Source organism: Chelon labrosus (assembly GCF_963514085.1).
Source record: "Chelon labrosus genome assembly, chromosome: 10".
In the NCBI taxonomy this organism is placed as follows: Eukaryota; Metazoa; Chordata; class Actinopteri; order Mugiliformes; family Mugilidae; genus Chelon; species Chelon labrosus.
The window spans coordinates 196,624-219,656 of NC_140360.1; the positions used below are offsets into that span (position 1 = coordinate 196,624).

A 23,033-nucleotide genomic window follows, 5' to 3' on the forward strand; every position below is an offset into this window, starting at 1 on the left:
TCTACCAGTTAAAACGTCTGGTTTCATGTTAAACTCGAGGGTGACTGTGATGTGAGTGAGCGGCTGCAGCTGTTAGCCGTTAGCCACCTAGCTTCTCTGCCATTTTCAGCCGCTGTGTGTTTTGTTTGGTTGCTGTTAGCAGCAAGATGGCGGCTCCCATCCCGGCGCTCAGACCCGCTGCTCTGCATGTTTAACAGCCGCTCCCAGCCTCCGCAGAGCTCCCTCACAGCGGTGCATCCAGCAGCCGTGCAGAGCACTCACCCGCAGCTGGAAATGCATTAGTGTTAGTGCTGCTTTCTGTTAGCCTCAGCTGCTACCGGCGGCTTCCTGTCCACTCTGCACAGCGTTCACCGGGCTAAAATGGCGGACTGTCCGCTGCTGTCTGCGGCCTAGTCACCGCAACAGAGCTCCCTGACGGATAAACGTCTGGATCTTTGCAGGAGGGATTTTATTCTCTTTGCTTGATTAAAGCGGACGAACTCTTACGTCCGACCGCTGACCGCTGCCCGCAGAAACGCTCTTTCGTCCCGTTAGCAGAAGCTAGTTAGCTTTCTGCCACATTAGCCGACTAGCTAGCCTGTGGCGCTAGTTAGCGCGCTAATGCTAACCAAGACGAGGTTTTAACGTTTCTGACAAGTCTCGACTGCGTTTGGATTTCTGTCCGTCACCGAGGACCTGGAGGAGCGGACACGGACAGCGCCGTCATGGCATCTGAACCCGCCACCCCTGTGGTGCTCCAGCCCCGCTGGAAGCGCGTCCTGGGCTGGACCGGCCCGGTGCCGCGGCCCCGGCACGGACACAGAGCCGTGGCCATCAAGGAGCTCATGGTGGTGTTCGGCGGAGGGAACGAGGGGATCGTGGACGAGCTGCACGTCTACAACACGGGTACCACTGCCACTGTTTACCCCACAGATGTCTGCTTCTGTATTCATGTTAATATGAACGTATGTGTGGAGCTACATTTACAAACGCTAACTTAGCCGCAGCGTCTGCTATCAATGCTATGTGGAAGCTAGCAGTTATTCAGCTAACTTTGCTAAAGAGCTAAAATCAGTGTTGTGATTTTTTTTGCTGTTTGTGACTGAAACTCGGTTGGGAGGGTTAGCATGCTAGCTTAGCCACAGACCATTGGCGCTAATTAGCTAGCCGCTACTCCACATGCTAGCAGGATTAGCAGCTAACCAGCGGCTAGCTAAGCTGCTCGAGCAGGAAGAGAAAAATGGCGCGTTTTTACTGAAAACACTGCTGATGTCAGAGAGCCACGCCCCCTGTCCGCAACAAAAACACATTTAAAAACAGAATAAATAAAAAGTCCCGGAAGTGAATCACGAACTGTAAACACAGAACAACGAGCTGGACGTTTAAAGAAATAAATCCGGTAATGTTTGAGGAGATAAATTAAACCTTTACAGTCAATAAAGAGAATTATTATTTAATTTAAAGTCACAGTAACAGCTCCTCCTGTTATTTTAATAGTTAACAGTCTTTAATTGTTTCAGAATAATCTCTTAATAATAACATATTTCATTTATTAGAAATGATCACATGAGTCAGTGATGTCTGTTCATTAGTAATGAGAGCCTTTTAAAATAAACTAAACTAGAAACTAATCTGAACTAGAACACATGAAATGATTATTATCAGATGTTTGTTCCTCAGCAGAGACCTGGTTCCTCTGAGGATGAAGCTTCAGGGTTCAGGTCTAATCTGAGTCTTTGTCTCTAAGATAAATCAGATCTTAACATGTGAGAGTCTTTCCATCTGGTTCCAACATCTGGATCATGTCTCCAAGGCAACCAGCAGCTGTTGATGGTTCTGATCCAGCGGTAGGTAGAGATCCATTAGAGACAGCAGCTGTGACCACATGATGGCGCTGCTGATCTACAGACACACACACTGAGATCAGATCTGGAGACTCAGATACCAGGTGTGACTGGATCGATGAGGACTGAACAGGTTCTTAGTTTCTCTTTAGTCTTTGAACGAGAGCAGCCTTTTCATCACGTCTCTGAACCTTTGGTGGCGTTTCCCGTCTGTCACCCCCGCAGCTACCAACCAGTGGTTCATCCCGGCGGTCCGAGGTGACGTCCCCCCCGGCTGCGCTGCCTATGGCTTCGTGTGCGACGGGACGAGGCTGCTGGTGTTCGGAGGGATGGTGGAGTACGGCAAATACAGCAACGACCTGTACGAGCTGCAGGTCAGTGACCTTTAACCCTGACAGGTGTTGAGGGTGGAGTGGGCGGAGCTCTGTGGGTTTACCGTCACATGAACTCTGGCTTCCTGCAGGCCAGTCGCTGGGAGTGGAAACGACTGAAGGCTAAAGCTCCAAAGAACGGCCCCCCCCCTTGCCCCCGCCTGGGACACAGCTTCTCTCTGATTGGCAACCGGTGCTACCTGTTCGGAGGGCTGGCCAATGACAGCGAAGACCCCAAGAACAACATCCCCAGGTAGGAAGCATGTGGTCTGACGGTCTGGACCAGGGTTGATGATGGACCAGTCAGAGTCTCATTTAATGACCAGACTAATGAACTGGTCTGGACCCAGATCTGTGGACCCTCTTGTGACCTCTGACCTTTGTCCTAAGGTACCTGAATGACCTCTACTGCCTGGAGCTGCGGCCCGGCTCCAGCGTGGTCGGCTGGGACATCCCAGCGACGTCCGGGCCGGCGCCGCCACCCAGAGAGAGCCACACGGCGGTGGTGACGAGTGGGCGTGGCCCCAGCCGCCTCGTCATCTACGGCGGGATGAGCGGCTGCAGACTGGGAGACCTCTGGGTCCTGGACATCGGTGAGACACACACACTGAACACACAGCCAGTCAATGCTCACCTGTGCCCACCTCTGATTGGCTCCTGTCCTCGTGATGTCACAGACTCTCTGGTGTGGAGCAATCCTGTCCTCGGTGGGACGCCGCCCCTCCCCCGCAGCCTGCACTCCGCCACCACCGTCAACAACAAGTAATGATACACAACCACACACACACTGATGATACACAACCACACACACACTGATGATACACAACCACACTGATGATACACAACCACACACACACTGATGATACACAACCACACACACACTGATGATACACAACCACACACACACTGATGATACACAACCACACACACACTGATGATACACAACCACACTGATGATACACAACCACACACACACTGATGATACACAACCACACACACACTGATGATACACAACCACACACACACTGATGATACACAACCACACACACACTAATGATACGCAACCACACACACACTAATGATACACAACCACACTGATGATACACAACCACACTGATGATACACAACCACACTGATGATACACAACCACACACACACTAATGATACACAACCACACTGATGATACACAACCACACACACACTGATGATACACAACCACACACACACTGATGATACACAACCACACTGATGATACACAACCACACTGATGATACACAACCACACACACACTGATGATACACAACCACACACACACTAATGATACACAACCACACTGATGATACACAACCACACTGATGATACACAACCACACACACACTAATGATACACAACCACACTGATGATACACAACCACACACACACTGATGATACACAACCACACACACACTGATGATACACAACCACACACACACTGATGATACACAACCACACTGATGATACACAACCACACACACACTGATGATACACAACCACACACACACTGATGATACACAACCACACACACACTGATGATACACAACCACACACACACTAATGATACGCAACCACACACACACTAATGATACACAACCACACTGATGATACACAACCACACTGATGATACACAACCACACTGATGATACACAACCACACACACACTGATGATACACAACCACACACACACTGATGATACACAACCACACTGATGATACACAACCACACACACACTGATGATACACAACCACACACACACTGATGATACACAACCACACACACACTGATGATACACAACCACACACACACTGATGATACGCAACCACACACACACTAATGATACACAACCACACACACACTGATGATACACAACCACACTGATGATACACAACCACACTGATGATACACAACCACACACACACTAATGATACACAACCACACTGATGATACACAACCACACACACACTGATGATACACAACCACACACACACTGATGATACACAACCACACACACACTGATGATACACAACCACACTGATGATACACAACCACACACACACTGATGATACACAACCACACACACACTGATGATACACAACCACACACACACTGATGATACACAACCACACACACACTGATGATACGCAACCACACACACACTGATGATACGCAACCACACACACACTAATGATACGCAACCACACACACACTAATGATACACAACCACACTGATGATACACAACCACACTGATGATACACAACCACACTGATGATACACAACCACACTGATGATACGCAACCACACACACACTGATGATACGCAACCACACACACACTGATGATACACAACCACACTGATGATACACAACCACACTGATGATACACAACCACACACACACTGATGATACACAACCACACACACACTAATGATACACAACCACACACACACTGATGATACACAACCACACTGATGATACACAACCACACTGATGATACACAACCACACACACACTAATGATCAGGGTTTCCGCGGAGTCTTAAAAAGTCTTAAAAAGTCTTAAATCTGATAATGCCAATTTAAGGCCTTAAAAAGTCTTAAATATGAGCATATTTTGCATCGTAGGTCTTAAATTACATTTCATCAAGTCTTAAATCCTGACGTGCATTTACCGCTTCATTCGCATTTCGTCCAGTGCGTCGGTGGCATTCACAGTTAGTTCCGTGTGTTCTGTGTAGTTCTTTATTAAATATAACTATTAGCAGTGCGCCGAAATTAAACTACAAATGAGACCTGGAAGTGGAATCCGGTGTTCAGCCCGGTTTGTGATGTGTTGCTGCACCGAGGATGGTCCGGTCGTACGGCGCAGGCGAAGCGGGGAGATTTTATCGTCGCGTAACGTTTGTTAGCGTTATGTATTTTTGCCTCCTTTTGGACTGGAGACTTCTTCTGTCACATGAACCTCGTTTTCAACTTGGGAAATAGAGAGAAGCTTATAGCCACGTTTGCTAGTAGTATGCTTGAACATGAAGTAACAGGCAGGAGACGAAGTGGAGGGATTTACGCACAATACATTTATTAAACAGAACCATATAAATCATATTACACGGCATATTACAAACTATAATAACAGATAATAAAACGTTCGTGGCGTGTACCCTTCACCTGCGTCCACATTACGGAGATTGAGAAAGTAAAAAACAAAGGAGACGGATTCAAGAGTGACACCTGCTGAACTAAGCGATGAAAACAAATGAGGCGCCATCGTGTGGCGTAAACTGGTACTGCTCCATGTAAAACTCGGCTGTTAGAGCTTGAACGAAATGATTTCGTTGTTTGGCTTAACTATGTGCTGAACAGTCCTTATAAGGAAATCACCACTGGCTCTATTAATTTTTCCTCAGAGGTTTCCTGCCAATATGGCGGTGTCAACCCAAAAAAAGTCACGTGACACCCGGAGTTCTATAGTGGTCTACAGCGATGTGTTTCAAAGCTGTTTAATTCCATTGAAATATTACAAAACCATTACAAAACTATTCATGGCACATTAGATGTAGGAGGTTGAGACATGTCTCAGTGCATGTTAAATCATGTCAAGAGGATAGTTGATTATTAAGTATTATTTTAAAAGTTATTCTGTGTCTCTGATTTTCCTAATTTTTCGTACTTCGAGTAGGTCTTAAATTTAACCTATAATGGTCTTAAAAAGGTCTTAAAAACTCTTAAATTTCACTTGCTCAAACCTGCAGAAACCCTGATGATACACAACCACACACACACTGATGATACACAACCACACACACACTAATGATACGCAACCACACACACACTAATGATACACAACCACACTGATGATACACAACCACACTAATGATACACAACCACACTGATGATACACAACCACACTGATGATACACAACCACACTGATGATACACAACCACACACACACTGATGATACACAACCACACTGATGATACACAACCACACTGATGATACACAACCACACACACACTAATGATACACATCCACACACACACTGATGATACACAACCACACACACACTGATGATACACAACCACACACACACTGATGATACACAACCACACTAATGATACACAACCACACTGATGATACACAACCACACTGATGATACACAACCACACTGATGATACACAACCACACACACACTGATGATACACAACCACACTGATGATACACAACCACACTAATGATACACAACCACACACACACTAATGATACACAACCACACACACACTGATGATACACAACCACACACACACTGATGATACACAACCACACTAATGATACACAACCACACACACACTAATGATACACAACCACACACACACTAATGATACACAACCACACACACACTGATGATACACAACCACACACAACCACACACACACTGATGATACACAACCACACACACACTGATGATACACAACCACACACACACACTGATGATACACAACCACACACACACTGATGATACACAACCACACACACACTGATGATACACAACCACACTAATGATACACAACCACACACACACTGATGATACACAACCACACACACACTGATGATACACAACCACACTAATGATACACAACCACACACACACTAATGATACACAACCACACACACACTGATGATACACAACCACACACACACTGATGATACACAACCACACACAACCACACACACACTGATGATACACAACCACACACACACTGATGATACACAACCACACACACACACTGATGATACACAACCACACACACACCAGTGGCGGCTGCTGGTCTTTCAAAGAGCCCAGTTTTGTAAAATTGCTCAGTTATTACATCATTAAATTTAACAGGGTTACTAATTAATTCTCCTTATATTGTGTAGGCCTGTGTTTATAGTTATTATTAGTTAATGATAACATAGGTCTATATTGCTATATAAGGACACATCCATGTTATTTATATGTAAATGCTCTGTTACCCTGTCATACCAACTAGGAGTCTTTTCCAGAGATTTCCCCAGTTTCCTCTCAATGGCCAGAAGAGCAAGGTTCCTTAAACGGGTTTGGCCCATTGTGTTGCAGCTGTATGACTTCACTCGTTTTAAGCAGGAGAAGCTCCTCTCTACACCTGCAGATGTTGCCCCAATTGTTGCCACTAAAGACAAAAGCTTGTACAGCTGAGGCGTTGCATTATCCAACTCCATGTCTTTAAAAAACTGTAGGACATCACACAGCTTACCCCTGTTGCCCTGCAAGTCACGATTTGAATATAGGACTTGGAGTTCAGATCTCAGTCTCCTTGAATCAAAGAAATTGCCATAACCTTTCAGGAGATTTTGGAATGCCTCCTCAGGAAACACCTGTCTCATTTCATCAAATTTCCCTGGATTGATTAGTTCTAGGTAGCGCATACTTTCCAAATTTGAAAAACGCTGAGAAATCTGCTGCATAAGATTGTCCAGGATGGACATGTACAGTTTTCTGTAACGCTCCTGGGGATCCTGACACCGACGCGTTCGCCTCAGCTCATTTTGGGGGTCTGATGTGAGACTGGCTGCTTTTGCATACATAGCCTGAAAAGCCTCCTCTGATCTCTTCTCCTTTGCAAAAGCAAGGAGACCCTCAATTCTTTGCCTGCAGTACAGAACATCCATAGCCCTCTGCTGCACAATGTCAAAGACCACATCAGTTTCTGAGAAGATTTGTTCATATGTGTTCAACATAAAAACAAACAAACCCTCCAGTGTCCGTATGAAGCCTTTGGCAGAATTGATAGTGTCCTCATCCATTGTCTCATCGTCTAAAATCTTGTCAAAAGTCTCCAGGAGCCCATCAGAGTTGTTCACCACGGTGCTCACTATCCGTGATGTGAAGTTCCACCGGGTAGGAGCATTTCTGGGCATCCGAGAGCATCCGAGAGCATCCTGCAGACTCAGGGAAAGCTATCCTCTTAGTGGAATTAGAGAAAAAGCTGGTAAACCCGGAGAGAGATGCAAAAAACACTCTGGAATCAGTTATGCATTTTGCCCCCTGAGATAACACCACGTTCAGTGTGTGTGCATAGCAGTGCACACACACTGCATTAGGGGCTACTTCTTTAACTTTAGCCTGAAGTCCATTCAGAGAGGAAGCCATGACCGCAGCCCCATCATAAGTTTGACCCACAAGTTTGTCTTTATAATTGTGGCCCTGCATGTGTTCATTTAAAACCTCAAAGACAGACTGGGCATCTCGACCCCCAGAAACATCATAACACCCAATGAATCGCTCCTGAATTTGGCCGGCAGTATCAACATATCTAAGTATCACAGACAATTGTGCATGGCAAGAAATGTCAGTTGACTCATCTGCTTGCCATGCACAAAAGGGAGCAGTGTGAACTTGACCTTTGATTTCATCAAGGCCAGTGGCTGAAGTAGCTGAAGTTAAACCATCCTGAATGGAATGGGACATGCCAGAAAACACAGAAGATGGCTGGAAGTGTGTGGCCAAGACAGAATCATATTTGGTTAATGTCTCAGTGAATTCTCTGTAATGCCCCTTGTTAGCAGATTGACTGCTCTCATTGGTCCTCTGAATGCCAGCTCCTGACGGCCAAGCAGTGAAGTGACATCCATCAGGCGGTTCAGAAAGGCCCAGTTCTGTTCCACTGCTTCATTGTGTTTTGACACCTGAATGCGAACACCATCATTAATGGCATGTTCTACTCTGACCCTGCCAAGACAACTTAACCTTGCACATGAATTCACATGTTCATTGCTTTTCTCATGTCTTTTGTATGCCCTATCAAAGTTAGCTAGATCCTCAAAGCCCTTCGTTGACCAAACAACACATCCCTGAGACGGTTTCATTAAGAGACATGGCCAACAGTATATCCTCTATGTCACAGCACTTGCAGTCAGCCAGCTTACCTTTTCATACCAGGACATAAAAGACCTGTTATGTTTCCCTTTGCTTTTAACTAAATCAATCCTCGGCATTGGTCTGCCTTGCTGTTTAATTCTGAGCTTCTCTTCATAAGGAAGAACATTAAATGGCCTTGCCAGAATCACGTCAGCAGCACTGTCTGCCATCATGCACAGCTAGCTAGCTGGCTGGCTAGCTAGCTAGCTAGCTGGCTGGCTAGTTTACCTACAACTGCAAATAAACGAACTTTTTAAAACTGAAATGAAAACAAGTAGCAAACTCAATAACGCTATATATTCACGATTTTATTTTGACAGATGGAAATAGTACGATATATCGCAACAGATAATTAGCAGTAGCTTAGTATACCCTATGGTATTACTGTAACTTCACTCGCCAAATATCCGCACGGGACTGACCTAAAATCCTTCGATGCAGAAGTAGCGCTGTCAATCACGACGAGTTCCAGCCACGTTAACAGTTCATCCAATCATCATACAGAAGCTCGGCGTCCTGGTACATCCCACTGCCCATTCACTCCCAGAGACGCCCGGCTTCCCTGGAAGTGACGATTTTGGAGCGTTTGTCCAATCAATGTCGAGCTTTGTTGCCCTGAGATCGGCCCACTCTGAAGCCCCGTTATAGCCGAGACTCAATGGGTTTTAAACGGACCGTACCATTACAGCAATATGAGAAAATAAATCACCATAGACGAACGGCTAAAACTTATTAACGATTGTGTTATTATAAGAAGTAGCCATGAAGTCGATCATGTTCTAGCACATTTTAGTTTGAGTAGTAACGTAAATTCGTAGTATTTGTGATATTTTAGGGGAGGATGAGCTTCCCCTGTAGTCCTAGAGCAATCGCCTCTGATACACACTAATACTACACAACCACATACACACTAATGATACACAACAGACACTGTTATTGGATTTTATCTGACTCTCTGTCTCTGTCTCTATGTCTCTATGTCTGTGTCTCTGTCTCTGTGTCTGTGTCTGTGTCTCTGTCTCTGTCTCTGTGTCTGTCTCTGTGTCTCTGTCTCTGTCTCTCTGTCTCTGTCTCTGTGTCTCTCTCTCTGTCTCTGTCTCTGTGTCTCTGTCTCTGTCTCTCTGTCTCTGTGTCTCTGTCTCTGTGTCTCTGTCTCTGTCTCTGTCTCTGTGTCTGTGTCTCTCTGTGTCTCTCTGTCTCTGTCTCTATGTCTCTATGTCTGTGTCTCTGTCTCTGTCTCTGTGTCTGTGTCTCTGTCTCTGTCTCTCTGTCTCTGTCTCTGTGTCTGTCTCTGTGTCTCTGTCTCTGTCTCTCTGTCTCTGTCTCTGTGTCTCTCTCTCTGTCTCTGTCTCTGTGTCTCTGTCTCTGTCTCTCTGTCTCTGTCTCTGTCTCTGTCTCTGTGTCTGTCTCTGTGTCTCTGTCTCTGTCTCTCTGTGTCTCTCTCTCTGTCTCTGTGTCTCTGTCTCTGTCTCTCTGTCTCTGTCTCTGTGTCTCTCTGTGTCTCTCTGTGTCTGTCTCTCTGTCTCTCTCTCTGTGTCTCTGTCTCTGTCTCTCTGTCTCTGTGTCTCTGTCTCTGTGTCTCTGTCTCTGTCTCTGTCTCTGTGTCTGTGTCTCTCTGTGTCTCTCTGTCTCTGTCTCTATGTCTCTATGTCTGTGTCTCTGTCTCTGTCTCTGTGTCTGTGTCTCTGTCTCTGTCTCTCTGTCTCTGTCTCTGTGTCTGTCTCTGTGTCTCTGTCTCTGTCTCTCTGTCTCTGTCTCTGTGTCTCTCTCTCTGTCTCTGTCTCTGTGTCTCTGTCTCTGTCTCTCTGTCTCTGTCTCTGTCTCTGTCTCTGTGTCTGTCTCTGTGTCTCTGTCTCTGTCTCTCTGTCTCTGTCTCTGTGTCTCTCTCTCTGTCTCTGTGTCTCTGTCTCTGTCTCTCTGTCTCTGTCTCTGTGTCTCTCTGTGTCTCTCTGTGTCTCTCTCTCTGTCTCTCTCTCTGTCTCTGTCTCTGTCTCTGTGTCTCTGTCTCTGTCTCTGTCTCTGTCTCTCTGTCTCTGTCTCTGTGTCTCTGTCTCTGTCTCTGTCTCTGTGTCTCTCTGTGTCTCTCTGTGTCTGTCTCTCTGTCTCTCTCTCTGTGTCTCTGTCTCTGTCTCTCTGTCTCTGTCTCTCTGTCTCTGTCTCAGGATGTATGTCTTTGGAGGTTGGGTTCCTCTGGTGATGGACGACGTCAAAGTGGCGACTCATGAGAAGGAGTGGAAGTGTACCAACACACTGGCCTGCCTCAACCTGGGTACACACACACACACACACACACTAACACACACACACACACTAACACTAACACACACACTAACACACACACACTAACACACACACTAACACTAACACACACACACACTAACACACACACTAACACACACACTAACACACACACACTAACACACTAACACTAACACACACACACACACACACACACACAGGAAACAGTATTCTCAGGTGACCGTTGGACAAGCTTTGTAGTCTGATGGACGTCTCTCCGTCCACCCCGCTGTCTCTCAGACTCTATGTGCTGGGAGACGGTGCTGATGGACAGCGTGGAGGACAACGTCCCCAGAGCTCGAGCAGGTCACTGCAGCGTCAGCATCAACTCCAGACTGTTCATCTGGAGCGGCAGAGACGGGTACAGGAAGGCCTGGAACAACCAGGTGTGCTGCAAGGACCTGTGGTACCTGGAGACAGGTGAGGACGCCGCCGTCCATCTGTCCGTCCGTCTGTCTCTCTGTCTGCTCGTTATACATGCTCTGATGAAGGTGTAGTATCTGAGGACACATACTGGTTACCTGTCTGTCCTCAGAGCGGCCGTGCGCCCCGTCCCGGGTGCAGCTGGTCCGGGCCAACACGTCCTCCCTGGAGGTGAGCTGGGGGCCGTCTCAAACCGCAGACACGTACCTGCTGCAGCTCCAGAAGTACGACATCCCCGCCACACCTGCAGCCCCCTCCCCTTCCTCTAGCCCCGCCCCCATCCCCACCGCCACACCTGCAGCCAGCTCCCCCAAGAGTCTTACCCCGGCCCCCGCGACGCCTGGCATCACCCTGGTCCCCTCGCCCACCTCCTCCGTTCCTGGAAGCCCATTGGCTGCCAGAGCTCCAGGTGGGTCTCTGCACCTGCACAGGTAGACAGGTAGACAGGTAGACAGTCATGAGTCCCCCTCACCTGTGGGATGTGTTCTCTGCAGCGGTTCTGAAGGTGGCGGCGGCTCCTGGTGCAGCGGGCGGATCCTCCGTCGTCACAGTGAGACAGGCCACGCCCAAACCCCAGGTTGGCGTGACAACACTTCCTGCAGGTGTTCGCATGGTGGTACCTGCTCAGCCCAGTCCCACGGTAACGGCGTCTCTGCTTCACAGCTGTCACCACATCGTCTGTCGTCACGACAACCGTCCATGACAACAGACGATGTGGTGAAAGTGTCCAGACTGGACTTGGTGTAACGAGTGTGGTCACGCCCCCTTCCTCTCTGCTCTCAGCCAATCGGCAGCAGCCCTCAGATGAGCGGCATGGCGGCGCTGGCGGCGGCGGCGGCAGCGACTCAGAAGATCCCTCCATCGACGGCGGCGGTGCTGAGCGTCCCTGCAGGAGCTGCTGTCGTGAAGACGGTGACTGCCCCGGTTACTATGGTAACGGTCCATTGTAACAGCAGCGTGTGGACAGGTGTGGCGTCTCAGGTGACTGACAGCTTGTCTCTCACAGGTGAGCGACCCCGCCACTCGAATGTTGAAGACGGCCGTGGCTCAGGTGGGCGGGGCCTCCGTGGTCTCCACCCCCGGGACTCCTGGCCGACCAATCATCACTGTCCATAAGTCGGGCACGGTGACGGTCTCCCAGCAGACGCAGGTGGTCACCACGGTGGTGGGCGGAGTCACAAAGACCATCACGCTGGTCAACAGTCCACTGAGCATGGGAAGAGGCGGGGCTCTGGTGAGTGATGTCATCCTAGTGGGTGTGGCCGAAGCTCTGTCCAGTTTCATGTTACGTTCACGTCCATGTGTGTCTTCCTGTTTCAGATTGGTAACCTTGGTAACCTGGGGAAGATGATGTCAGTGGTCCAGACCAAACCGGTTCAGACTGGAAACAGCCCGGTCACACAGATCCTCCAGGTCAGAACCAGAACCAGAACCAGGACCAGGACCAGGAACACTGTCATCACGTCATCACTGCTGTCACTCAGAGATTAACTCCTCCTCTTCCTCCTCCCTCTCCTCCTCCTCCTCCTCATCCCTCTCCTCCTCCTCTTCTTCCTCCTCCTCCTCCACCTCCACCTCCTCCCTCTCCTCCTCTTCCCCCCCCTCCTCCTCCTCCCTCTCCTCCTCTTCCTCCTCCTCCTCCTCCCTCTCCTCCTCCTCCTCCTCCTCCACCTCCTCCTCCTCCTCCTCCTCCCTCTCCCCCTCCTCCCCCTCCTCCTCCTCCTCCCTCTCCTCCTCTTCCTCCTCCTCCTCCTCCCTCTCCTCCTCTTCCTCCTCCTCCTCCTCTTCTTCCTCCTCCTCCTCCACCTCCTCCTCTTCCTCCTCCTCCTTCTCCTCCCTCCTCCTGCCCCCCTCTCCTCCTCCTCCTCCCCCTCATCCTCCCCCTCCCCCTCCCCCTCCTCCCCCCCCCCCCTCCTCCCCCTCCTCCTCCTCCAGACGAAGGGTTCTCTCCCAGCAGGAACCATCCTGAAGCTCGTATCATCAGCTGACGGTAAACAGACGACCATCCTGACTTCGTCTCAGGCCGGATCCAACAAACCCACCATCCTGGGCGTTGCCCCGGCAACCTCTAAACCTGGAACCGCCATCATCAAGACTATCCCGATGTCGGCGCTGCAGGGGGGAGCAGGTACACACACACACACACACACACACACACACCTGAACACCTGAGCTGATGACTCACTGAAGCTCCGCCCACTACAGGTGGGAACAGTCCAATCACCATCCTGACCACCAAGATGGTGACTTCAGGGACCGCAGGAAAACTCCTCACTGCTGTCCCCAAGATATCTGCAGGAGGCCAGCAGGGGCTCACACAGGTAACACACACACACACACACCCGCGCACACACCTGCACACACACCTGCACACACACACACACACACCTGCACACACACACACCTGCACACACACCTGCACACACAAACACACACACACACACACACACACACACACACAGGTAACACACCTGTGTGTACTGATGTGTTTTCAGGTGGTGTTGAAAGGAGCTCCAGGTGTGTCAGGTACGATCCTCAGGACCGTCCCCATGGGCGGAGTCAGGCTGGTGTCACCAGGAGGCGTCGGTACCAAACCCACCGTCACCACGCTGGTTGTCAAGGCAACCACAGGTGCCTCCACCCTGGGGACGGGGACAGGAAGTGTCTCCACCTCCACGGCGGGAGGAGCGCTCGCTGCCTCCAACGCCTCCCTGGCCACGCCCATCACCACCCTAGCAACTATCGCTACGCTGTCCAGCCAGATCACCACGGCGACCGCTACCGTGGCTGGACCCAAACAGGTATTGTACCAGTACCAGCAGTACTAGGGCGGTACTGCAGCCGTGTACTAATACTCTGTCTGCAGGTGACACTGATCACGACGCCGAGCGGCGCCGAGGCTCAGCCGCTGGTCCAGGACCTCCCCGTGTCCATCATGGCCTCCCCTACCTCAGAGGAACCAAGTACTACTACTACTACTAGTAGTACTAGTACTGCAGAGGGAGGAGGAGACTCTACTGCAGGTACACAGTAGTAATATGGTGTAGTACTGTAGTAGTACTACACTAGTGCTGTAGTAGTATCAGTGTAGTACTGTAGTAGTATCAGTGTAGTACTGTAGTAGTATCAGTGTAGTACTGTAGTAGTATCAGTGTAGTACTGCAGAAGTAGTACTGTAGTAGTATCAGTGTAGTACTGCAGTAGTAGTACTGTAGTAGTATCAGTGTAGTACTGTAGTAGTATCAGTGTAGTACTGTAGTAGTATCAGTGTAGTACTGTAGTAGTATCAGTGTAGTAGTATCAGTGTAGTACTGTAGTAGTATCAGTGTAGTAGTATCAGTGTAGTACTGTAGTAGTATCAGTGTAGTAGTATCAGTGTAGTACTGTAGTAGTATCAGTGTAGTAGTATCAGTGTAGTACTGTAGTAGTATCAGTGTAGTAGTACTGTAGTAGTATCAGTGTAGTAGTACTGTAGTAGTATCAGTGTAGTCGTATCAGTGTAGTAGTATCAGTGTAGTACTGTAGTAGTATCAGTGTAGTCGTATCAGTGTAGTAGTATCAGTGTAGTAGTACTGTAGTAGTATCAGTGTAGTAGTATCAGTGTAGTACTGTAGTAGTATCAGTGTAGTCGTATCAGTGTAGTACTGTAGTAGTATCAGTGTAGTAGTATCAGTGTAGTACTGTAGTAGTATCAGTGTAGTAGTATCAGTGTAGTACTGTAGTAGTATCAGTGTAGTACTGTAGTAGTAGTACTGTAGTAGTATCAGTGTAGTCGTATCAGTGTAGTACTGTAGTAGTATCAGTGTAGTAGTATCAGTGTAGTACTGTAGTAGTATCAGTGTAGTAGTATCAGTGTAGTACTGTAGTAGTATCAGTGTAGTACTGTAGTAGTAGTACTGTAGTAGTATCAGTGTAGTACTGTAGTAGTATCAGTGTAGTACTGTAGTAGTATCAGTGTAGTAGTATCAGTGTAGTACTGTAGTAGTATCAGTGTAGTACTGTAGTAGTATCAGTGTAGTACTGTAGTAGTAGTACTGTAGTAGTTCTACACTAACGCCTGTGTTGTCTCCAGTGACGCTGGTCTGCTCCAACCCTCCCTGTGAGACACACGAAACCGGGACGACCAACACCGCCACCGTTGCCACGGCAACCATGGGGGGGACCGACAGAGTCTGCTCCAACCCTCCCTGTGAGACACATGAGACGGGGACAACCAACACCTCCACGGTGTCCTCAGCCGACATGAACCAGGAGCTGCAGGTGAGACAGTGACTTCCTGGCAGGTGTGTGTGTGTCAGGTGTGTGTCGGGGGTGTGTGTGTGTGTCGGGGGTGTGTGTCGGGTGTGTGTCAGGTGTGTGTCGGGGGTGTGTGTCAGGGGTGTGTGTGTGTGTCGGGGGTGTGTGTCAGGTGTGTGTCTCAGGTGTGTGTGTGTGTCGGGGGTGTGTGTCAGGTGTGTGTGTGTCGGGGGTGTGTGTCAGGTGTGTGTCGGGGGTGTGTGTCAGGTGTGTGTCTCAGGTGTGTGTCAGGTGTGTGTCAGGTGTGTGTCAGGTGTGTGTGTCGGGGGTGTGTGTCAGGTGTGTGTCGGGGGTGTGTGTCAGGTGTGTGTGTCAGGTGTGTGTCAGGTGTGTGTCAGGTGTGTGTCTCAGGTGTGTGTCGGGGGTGTGTCGGGGGTGTGTGTGTGTGTCGGGGGTGTGTGTCGGGTGTGTGTCAGGTGTGTGTCGGGGGTGTGTGTCAGGGGTGTGTGTCAGGTGTGTGTCAGGTGTGTGTCTCAGGTGTGTGTCAGGTGTGTGTCAGGTGTGTGTCTCAGGTGTGTGTCAGGTGTGTGTCGGGGGTGTGTGTGTGTGTCGGGGGTGTGTGTCGGGTGTGTGTCAGGTGTGTGTCGGGGGTGTGTGTCAGGGGTGTGTGTCAGGTGTGTGTCGGGGGTGTGTGTCAGGTGTGTGTGTCAGGTGTGTGTCAGGTGTGTGTCAGGTGTGTGTCTCAGGTGTGTGTCAGGTGTGTGTCGGGGGTGTGTGTGTGTGTCGGGGGTGTGTGTCGGGTGTGTGTCAGGTGTGTGTCGGGGGTGTGTGTCAGGGGTGTGTGTGTGTGTCGGGGGTGTGTGTCAGGTGTGTGTCTCAGGTGTGTGTGTGTGTCGGGGGTGTGTGTCAGGTGTGTGTGTGTCGGGGGTGTGTGTCAGGTGTGTGTCGGGGGTGTGTGTCAGGTGTGTGTCTCAGGTGTGTGTCAGGTGTGTGTCAGGTGTGTGTCAGGTGTGTGTGTCGGGGGTGTGTGTCAGGTGTGTGTCGGGGGTGTGTGTCAGGTGTGTGTGTCAGGTGTGTGTCAGGTGTGTGTCAGGTGTGTGTCTCAGGTGTGTGTGTCTCAGGTGTGTGTGTCTCAGGTGTGTGTGTGTGTCGGGGGTGTGTGTCAGGTGTGTGTGTCAGGTATGTGTCGGGGGTGTGTGTCAGGTGTGTGTCGGGGGTGTGTGTGTGTGTCGGGGGTGTGTGTCGGGTGTGTGTCGGGTGTGTGTGTCAGGTGTGTGTGTCAGGTGTGTGTCGGGGGTGTGTGTCAGGGGTGTGTGTGTGTGTGTCAGGTGTGTGTCGGGGGTGTGTGTCAGGTGTGTGTCTCAGGTGTGTGTGTGTGTCGGGGGTGTGTGTCAGGTGGGTGTGTGTCAGGTGTGTGTCGGGGGTGTGTGTCAGGTGTGTGTCAGGTGTGTGTCTCAGGTGTGTGTCAGGTGTGTGTGTGTCGGGGGTGTGTGTCAGGTGTGTGTGTCAGGTGTGTGTCGGGGGTGTGTGTCAGGTGTGTGTCTCAGGTGTGTGTCAGGTGTGTGTCTCAGGTGTGTGTGTGTCGGGGGTGTGTGTGTCGGGGGTGTGTGTCAGGTGTGTGTGTCGGGGGTGTGTGTCAGGTGTGTGTCAGGTGTGTGTCGGGGGTGTGTGTGTGTCGGGGGTGTGTGTCAGGTGTGTGTCTCAGGTGTGTGTGTGTCAGGTGTGTGTGTCAGGTGTGTGTGTGTCGGGGGTGTGTGTCGGGGGTGTGTGTCAGGTGTGTGTCGGGGGTGTGTCGGGGGTGTGTGTCAGGTGTGTGTGTGTCGGGGGTGTGTGTGTCGGGGGGTGTGTGTCTCAGGTGTGTGTCTCAGGTGTGTGTCTCAGGTGTGTGTCAGGTGTGTGTGTCGGGGGTGTGTCTCAGGTGTGTGTCAGGTGTGTGTGTGTCGGGGGTGTGTGTCAGGTGTGTGTGTCGGGGGTGTGTGTCAGGTGTGTGTGTCAGGTGTGTGTCGGGGGTGTGTGTCAGGTGTGTGTCAGGTGTGTGTCGGGGGTGTGTGTCAGGTGTGTGTCTCAGGTGTGTGTCGGGGGTGTGTGTCTCAGGTGTGTGTGTGTCGGGGGTGTGTGTGTCGGGGGTGTGTGTCAGGTGTGTGTCTCAGGTGTGTGTGTCAGGTGTCACCTCCAGGTTGTCCTCTGTCCTCAGGTGAGTTCTGGTCCAACCCGCCGGCGGCTCAGACGTCTCCTGGTCCCGTCAGTCTTGCCGTCTGCTCTAACCTCCATGTGAGACCCATGAGACCGGGACCACCAACACCGCCACCACGGCTGGAGCTGGAGGCGTCCGCCAGGTGAGAGGACACCTGACACCTGCAGGTAGCTGATGATTGGTTGAAGCTCTGTGTCAGTAGTAAACACTGTTTGTGGTCTCAGGTGTGTTCAAACCCTCCGTGTGAGACCCACGAGACCGGGACCACCAACACCGCCACCACGGCCACAGGTAACCTGCTCACACCTGGACTCGGCTTCACTCACACTTCCTGGAACATGACCTCACTTCCTGTCCTGTCTCCAGCTCAGCAGGGCGGAGACTCAGACTCACAGACCCCTCCTCCTCTGACCCCGCCTCCTCCACCACCACGGCCAATCAGGGCAGAGCTGTCACCACTGTTACACAGGCCACGCCCACACCTGGACCATCCATACCTGTAGGTGACACGCTAACTCATCATCATCGTCATCGTCATCATCATCATCATCATCATCATCATGTGTTTGTCTGCAGGAGATCTCCTCATTGGTTGGAGATGACAGGGCGGAGTCTTCGGAGCCCGTCACCATGGTGACAGCAGATGAGCCTATGCAGACAGAGAGCCAATCAGAGGGTGTGATGTCATCAACACAGGTGACACACTGAAACACACCAGCGCGCACACACACACACACACACACACACACACACCACACACACACACACACACACACACACACACTGCTGACCCGTCACCTCGTCCTCAGGTGGCGTCCTCAGACGACGGTCTTCCTCAGGAGCTGATGTCATCAGAAGGGGACGGAGGCGAGGTCGGCTCCGGCGCGACGACCCTGGTCTTGACAAGTGGACCCACCCCGGATCAGCTGGCTGTTACTATGGCAACAGATCAGGCAGTTCAGCAGGCGGCAATTCAGGCCGTGCTGCAGGCGGCCAGACACATCGGTGAGACCCAGACCCAGACCTAGACCTAGACCGACCCCGACCCAGACTGACCCAGACCCAGACCAGACCTAGACAGACCCAGACCCAGACCTAGACAGACCCAGACCCAGACCCTGACCCAGACCTAGACAGACCCAGACCCTGACCCAGACCTAGCCTGACCCAGACCCAGACCCAGACTGACCCAGACTGACCCAGACTGACCAAGACCCAGACACTGACCCAGACCCAGACTGACCCAGACCTAGCCTGACCCAGACCCAGACCCAGACCTAGACAGACCCAGACCCTGACCCAGACCTAGCCTGACCCAGACCCAGACCCAGACTGTCCCAGACTGACCCAGACTGACCCAGACCCAGACCCAGACCCAGTCCCAGACTGACCCAGACCCAGACTGACCCAGACCCAGACTGACCCAGACCTAGACTGACCCAGACCTAGACAGACCTAGACTGACACAGACCCAGACTGACACAGACCCAGACCCAGACCTAGACTGACCCAGACCCAGACCAACCCAGACAGACCCCGACCCAGACCGACCCAGACCCTGACCCTGACCCTGACCCAGACCGACCCAGACCCTGACCCAGACGGACCCAGACCCAGACTGACCCTGACCTAGACAGACCCTGACCCAGACCCTGACCCAGACCCTGACCCAGACCCTGACCCAGACCCAGACCGATGCTGGCGTACAGTCCTGGATTACCAGTATCAGTACTTGACTGTGTGTGTGTTTAAAGCTTCCATGTCTTGTTGTCAGGTGGGTCCTCTATGAACCGGTCCGTCCCCATCGTCCTGACCCAGCAGGAGCTGGCAGCGCTGGTCCAACAGCAGCAGCAGCTTCAGGACGTCCACAACCAACTAGAACCAGAACTAGAACCAGAACCAGAGCCCCAGCACAACAGCGTCCCCACAGGTAGACTGCAGTCAGGTAGACCAGCAGAACCTCTGTGGCTCTGAATGCTAAACAGTGAATCTGTGTTCTGTTGTCATGGTAACGTCGCCTCCTTACATCCTCCGTTTCCCAGAGGGCCTTGCTCCGGCCGACAGCCTCAACGACCCGGCAGCAGAGAGTAACGAACACGAGCTGACATCATCAGCAGTAACGAGCGCTGTCGCCCGATTGGCCAGCACGTTTGGCCCCGCCCCAGTTCTGACTGCCGGCCAGGTGAAGAGTTTAGCTGCTGCAGCAGCGCCGCCGGAGGCGAGCAACGGAATTACAGCAACTACAACGGTGAGCCAGGCATGCTAACAACATGCTAACAGCTCGCAAACATGTGCTAACAAGACACTAAGAGCATGCTAACAACATGCTAACGTCACACAAACATGTGCTAACAACATGCTAACATCACGCAAACATGTGCTAACAGCAAGCTAGCGTCATGCAAACATGTGCTAACAACATGCTAACGTCACGCAAACATGTGCTAACAAGACACTAAGAGCATGCTAACAACATGCTAACAGCACGCAAACATGTGCTAACAAGACACTAAGAGCATGCTAACAACATGCTAACGTCACACAAACATGTGCTAACAACATGCTAACATCACGCAAACATGTGCTAACAGCAAGCTAGCGTCATGCAAACATGTGCTAACAACATGCTAACGTCACGCAAACATGTGCTAACAAGACACTAAGAGCATGCTAACAACATGCTAACAGCACGCAAACATGTGCTAACAAGACACTAAGAGCATGCTAACAACATGCTAACAGCACGCAAACGTGCTAACAAGACACTAAGAGCATGCTAACAACATGCTAACAGCACGCAAACATGTGCTAACAAGACACTAAGAGCATGCTAACAACATGCTAACGTCACGCAAACGTGCTAACAGCATGCTAACAAGACACTAAGAGCATGCTAACAACATGCTAACGTCACGCAAACATGTGCTAACAAGACACTAAGAGCATGCTGACAACATGCTAACGTCACGCAAACATGTGCTAACAAGACACTAAGAGCATGCTAACAACATGCTAACGTCACGCAAACATGTGCTAACAACATGCTAACGTCACGCAAACATGTGCCAACAACATGCTAACAAGACACTACGAGCATGCTAACACATGCTAACTGTGTGTTTGGGAAGCAGGTCGTCCACATGAAGCCGTCTGTGAAGGAGAACGAGTGGTTCGACGTCGGCATCGTGAAAGTCACCAACATGGTGGTCTCTCATTACTACGTCCCCTACGACGACAAGATGGCCGACGTAAGACGCCGTGTTTAAATAAAGATTCAGTGTTTGACTCGTGATAATGATGTTGTTGATGATGTTGATGATGTCACCGGCGGTTGGCGGCGTGGTGTCCCTACAGGACGACTCGGGCGTGGCGCCGGACTACGGCCAGATGAGGAAGGTGGAGCTTCAGCCCGGGACGGCGTATAAGTTCCGTGTTGCCGGGATCAACATCTGCGGCCGCGGCCCGTTCTCCGAGGTGTCGGCGTTTAAAACGTGTCTGCCCGGTTTCCCCGGAGCGCCGTGCGCCATCAAGATCAGCAAGGTGAGACTCACCTGGTGGTTACCGTGGTTACCAGTCCTCTCTGAGGTGTGATGGGGGTCAGAGTCACGCCCCTCCCTGAGTGTGACTCATGTGGTTTGTGGTTGTGCAGAACCTGGACGGGGCCCTGCTGACCTGGGAGCCTCCTGCCGTCACATCTGGGCCAATCACCGAGTACTCGGTGTACCTGGCCATCCAGTCCAGCCAGACCGCCTCCTCTGGGTCCGGACCGGCCCAGCTGGCCTTCATGAGGGTGTACTGCGGGGCCAGCCCGTCCTGCCTGGTCCAGGCCTCCAGCCTCGCCAACGCCCACGTCGACTACACCACCAAGCCCGCCATCATCTTCCGCATCGCCGCTCGCAACCAGAAGGGCTACGGGCCGGCCACGCAGGTCCGGTGGCTTCAAGGTAACGGAACCAGCAGAACCAGCAGAACCCGGTCGGTGAGAACAGAACTCTTTGTTCTAGGAGCTCGTGTTGACTTTGGTTTTGTCTCCTCCAGAAACCAGTAAAGACGCCAAACCAGTGAAGAGACCAGGAGCCTCTCCAGACCTGTAAGAACCAGAACCACCACCAGAACCTTCATATACCAGAACCACAAACATTAGCTCCTACGTTTCCCATGATGCACCTCACCTTACTGTCGTCTCTTACAGTAAACCTGCCGGACCAAAGAAGTTCAGACCCGACCAATAGGAGGAGCCGGACTTCTGCCAACGACTGTGATTGGTTGCCTGAAGCCCCGCTCTGCAGACGGTTGCCATGACAACGAGGAGGAGGGGCTCTGGAAACAAAAGACTTGTAGGATAACTGTACATTGTTCACCAATCTGCTGCTGTTGCCACGGAGACGGCGACAGCGTTTCACTTTTGGCTGTAGACGTGGGTCGTCTGGGGGTCAGAGGTCACGGGCTGTTTGTGGGCGGGGCTTCTGCAGCTCTGTTGTAAATTATTTACCTCCTGTATCATCAAAACGGTTTATTTTGTTCATTTTTATAAACGTCTGTAAAGAAACCAGTTGTTTCTTCTTCTGTGGTTTCTGTTTGTTCTCCTGCCGATGACGCAGCTCTCCCATTGGTCAGTTTATCTGAACAGGAAGTGAATTTCCAGCAGTTTGAAAATAAACGTCAGACCAAATATTTGTGAATATTCTCTGGATCAATAAAGATTTTTAGAGCATCTTTTTA

The 23,033-nt window shown here is 50.8% G+C and overlaps 1 protein-coding gene across 1 annotated transcript; it reads left to right on the forward strand.

The window, feature by feature from the left end:
* The first annotated feature begins 140 nt into the window (after positions 1 to 140).
* On the forward strand, positions 141 to 23,029 carry hcfc1b (host cell factor C1b). Its single transcript, XM_084554033.1, is given in 31 exon segments — positions 141 to 885; positions 2,049 to 2,197; positions 2,287 to 2,447; positions 2,585 to 2,787; positions 2,872 to 2,956; positions 11,323 to 11,429; positions 11,699 to 11,878; positions 11,994 to 12,290; positions 12,376 to 12,521; positions 12,665 to 12,814; positions 12,888 to 13,115; positions 13,202 to 13,294; positions 13,817 to 14,009; positions 14,087 to 14,202; positions 14,377 to 14,682; positions 14,748 to 14,904; positions 15,954 to 16,108; positions 18,344 to 18,376; positions 18,382 to 18,453; positions 18,536 to 18,602; positions 18,678 to 18,698; positions 18,701 to 18,810; positions 18,888 to 19,007; positions 19,121 to 19,316; positions 20,086 to 20,241; positions 20,354 to 20,559; positions 21,443 to 21,559; positions 21,666 to 21,851; positions 21,961 to 22,255; positions 22,350 to 22,401; positions 22,504 to 23,029. Coding segments are annotated over 31 exon segments (4,578 nt in total). The 5' UTR covers positions 141 to 704; the 3' UTR covers positions 22,544 to 23,029.
* The last annotated feature ends 4 nt before the right edge of the window (positions 23,030 to 23,033 follow it).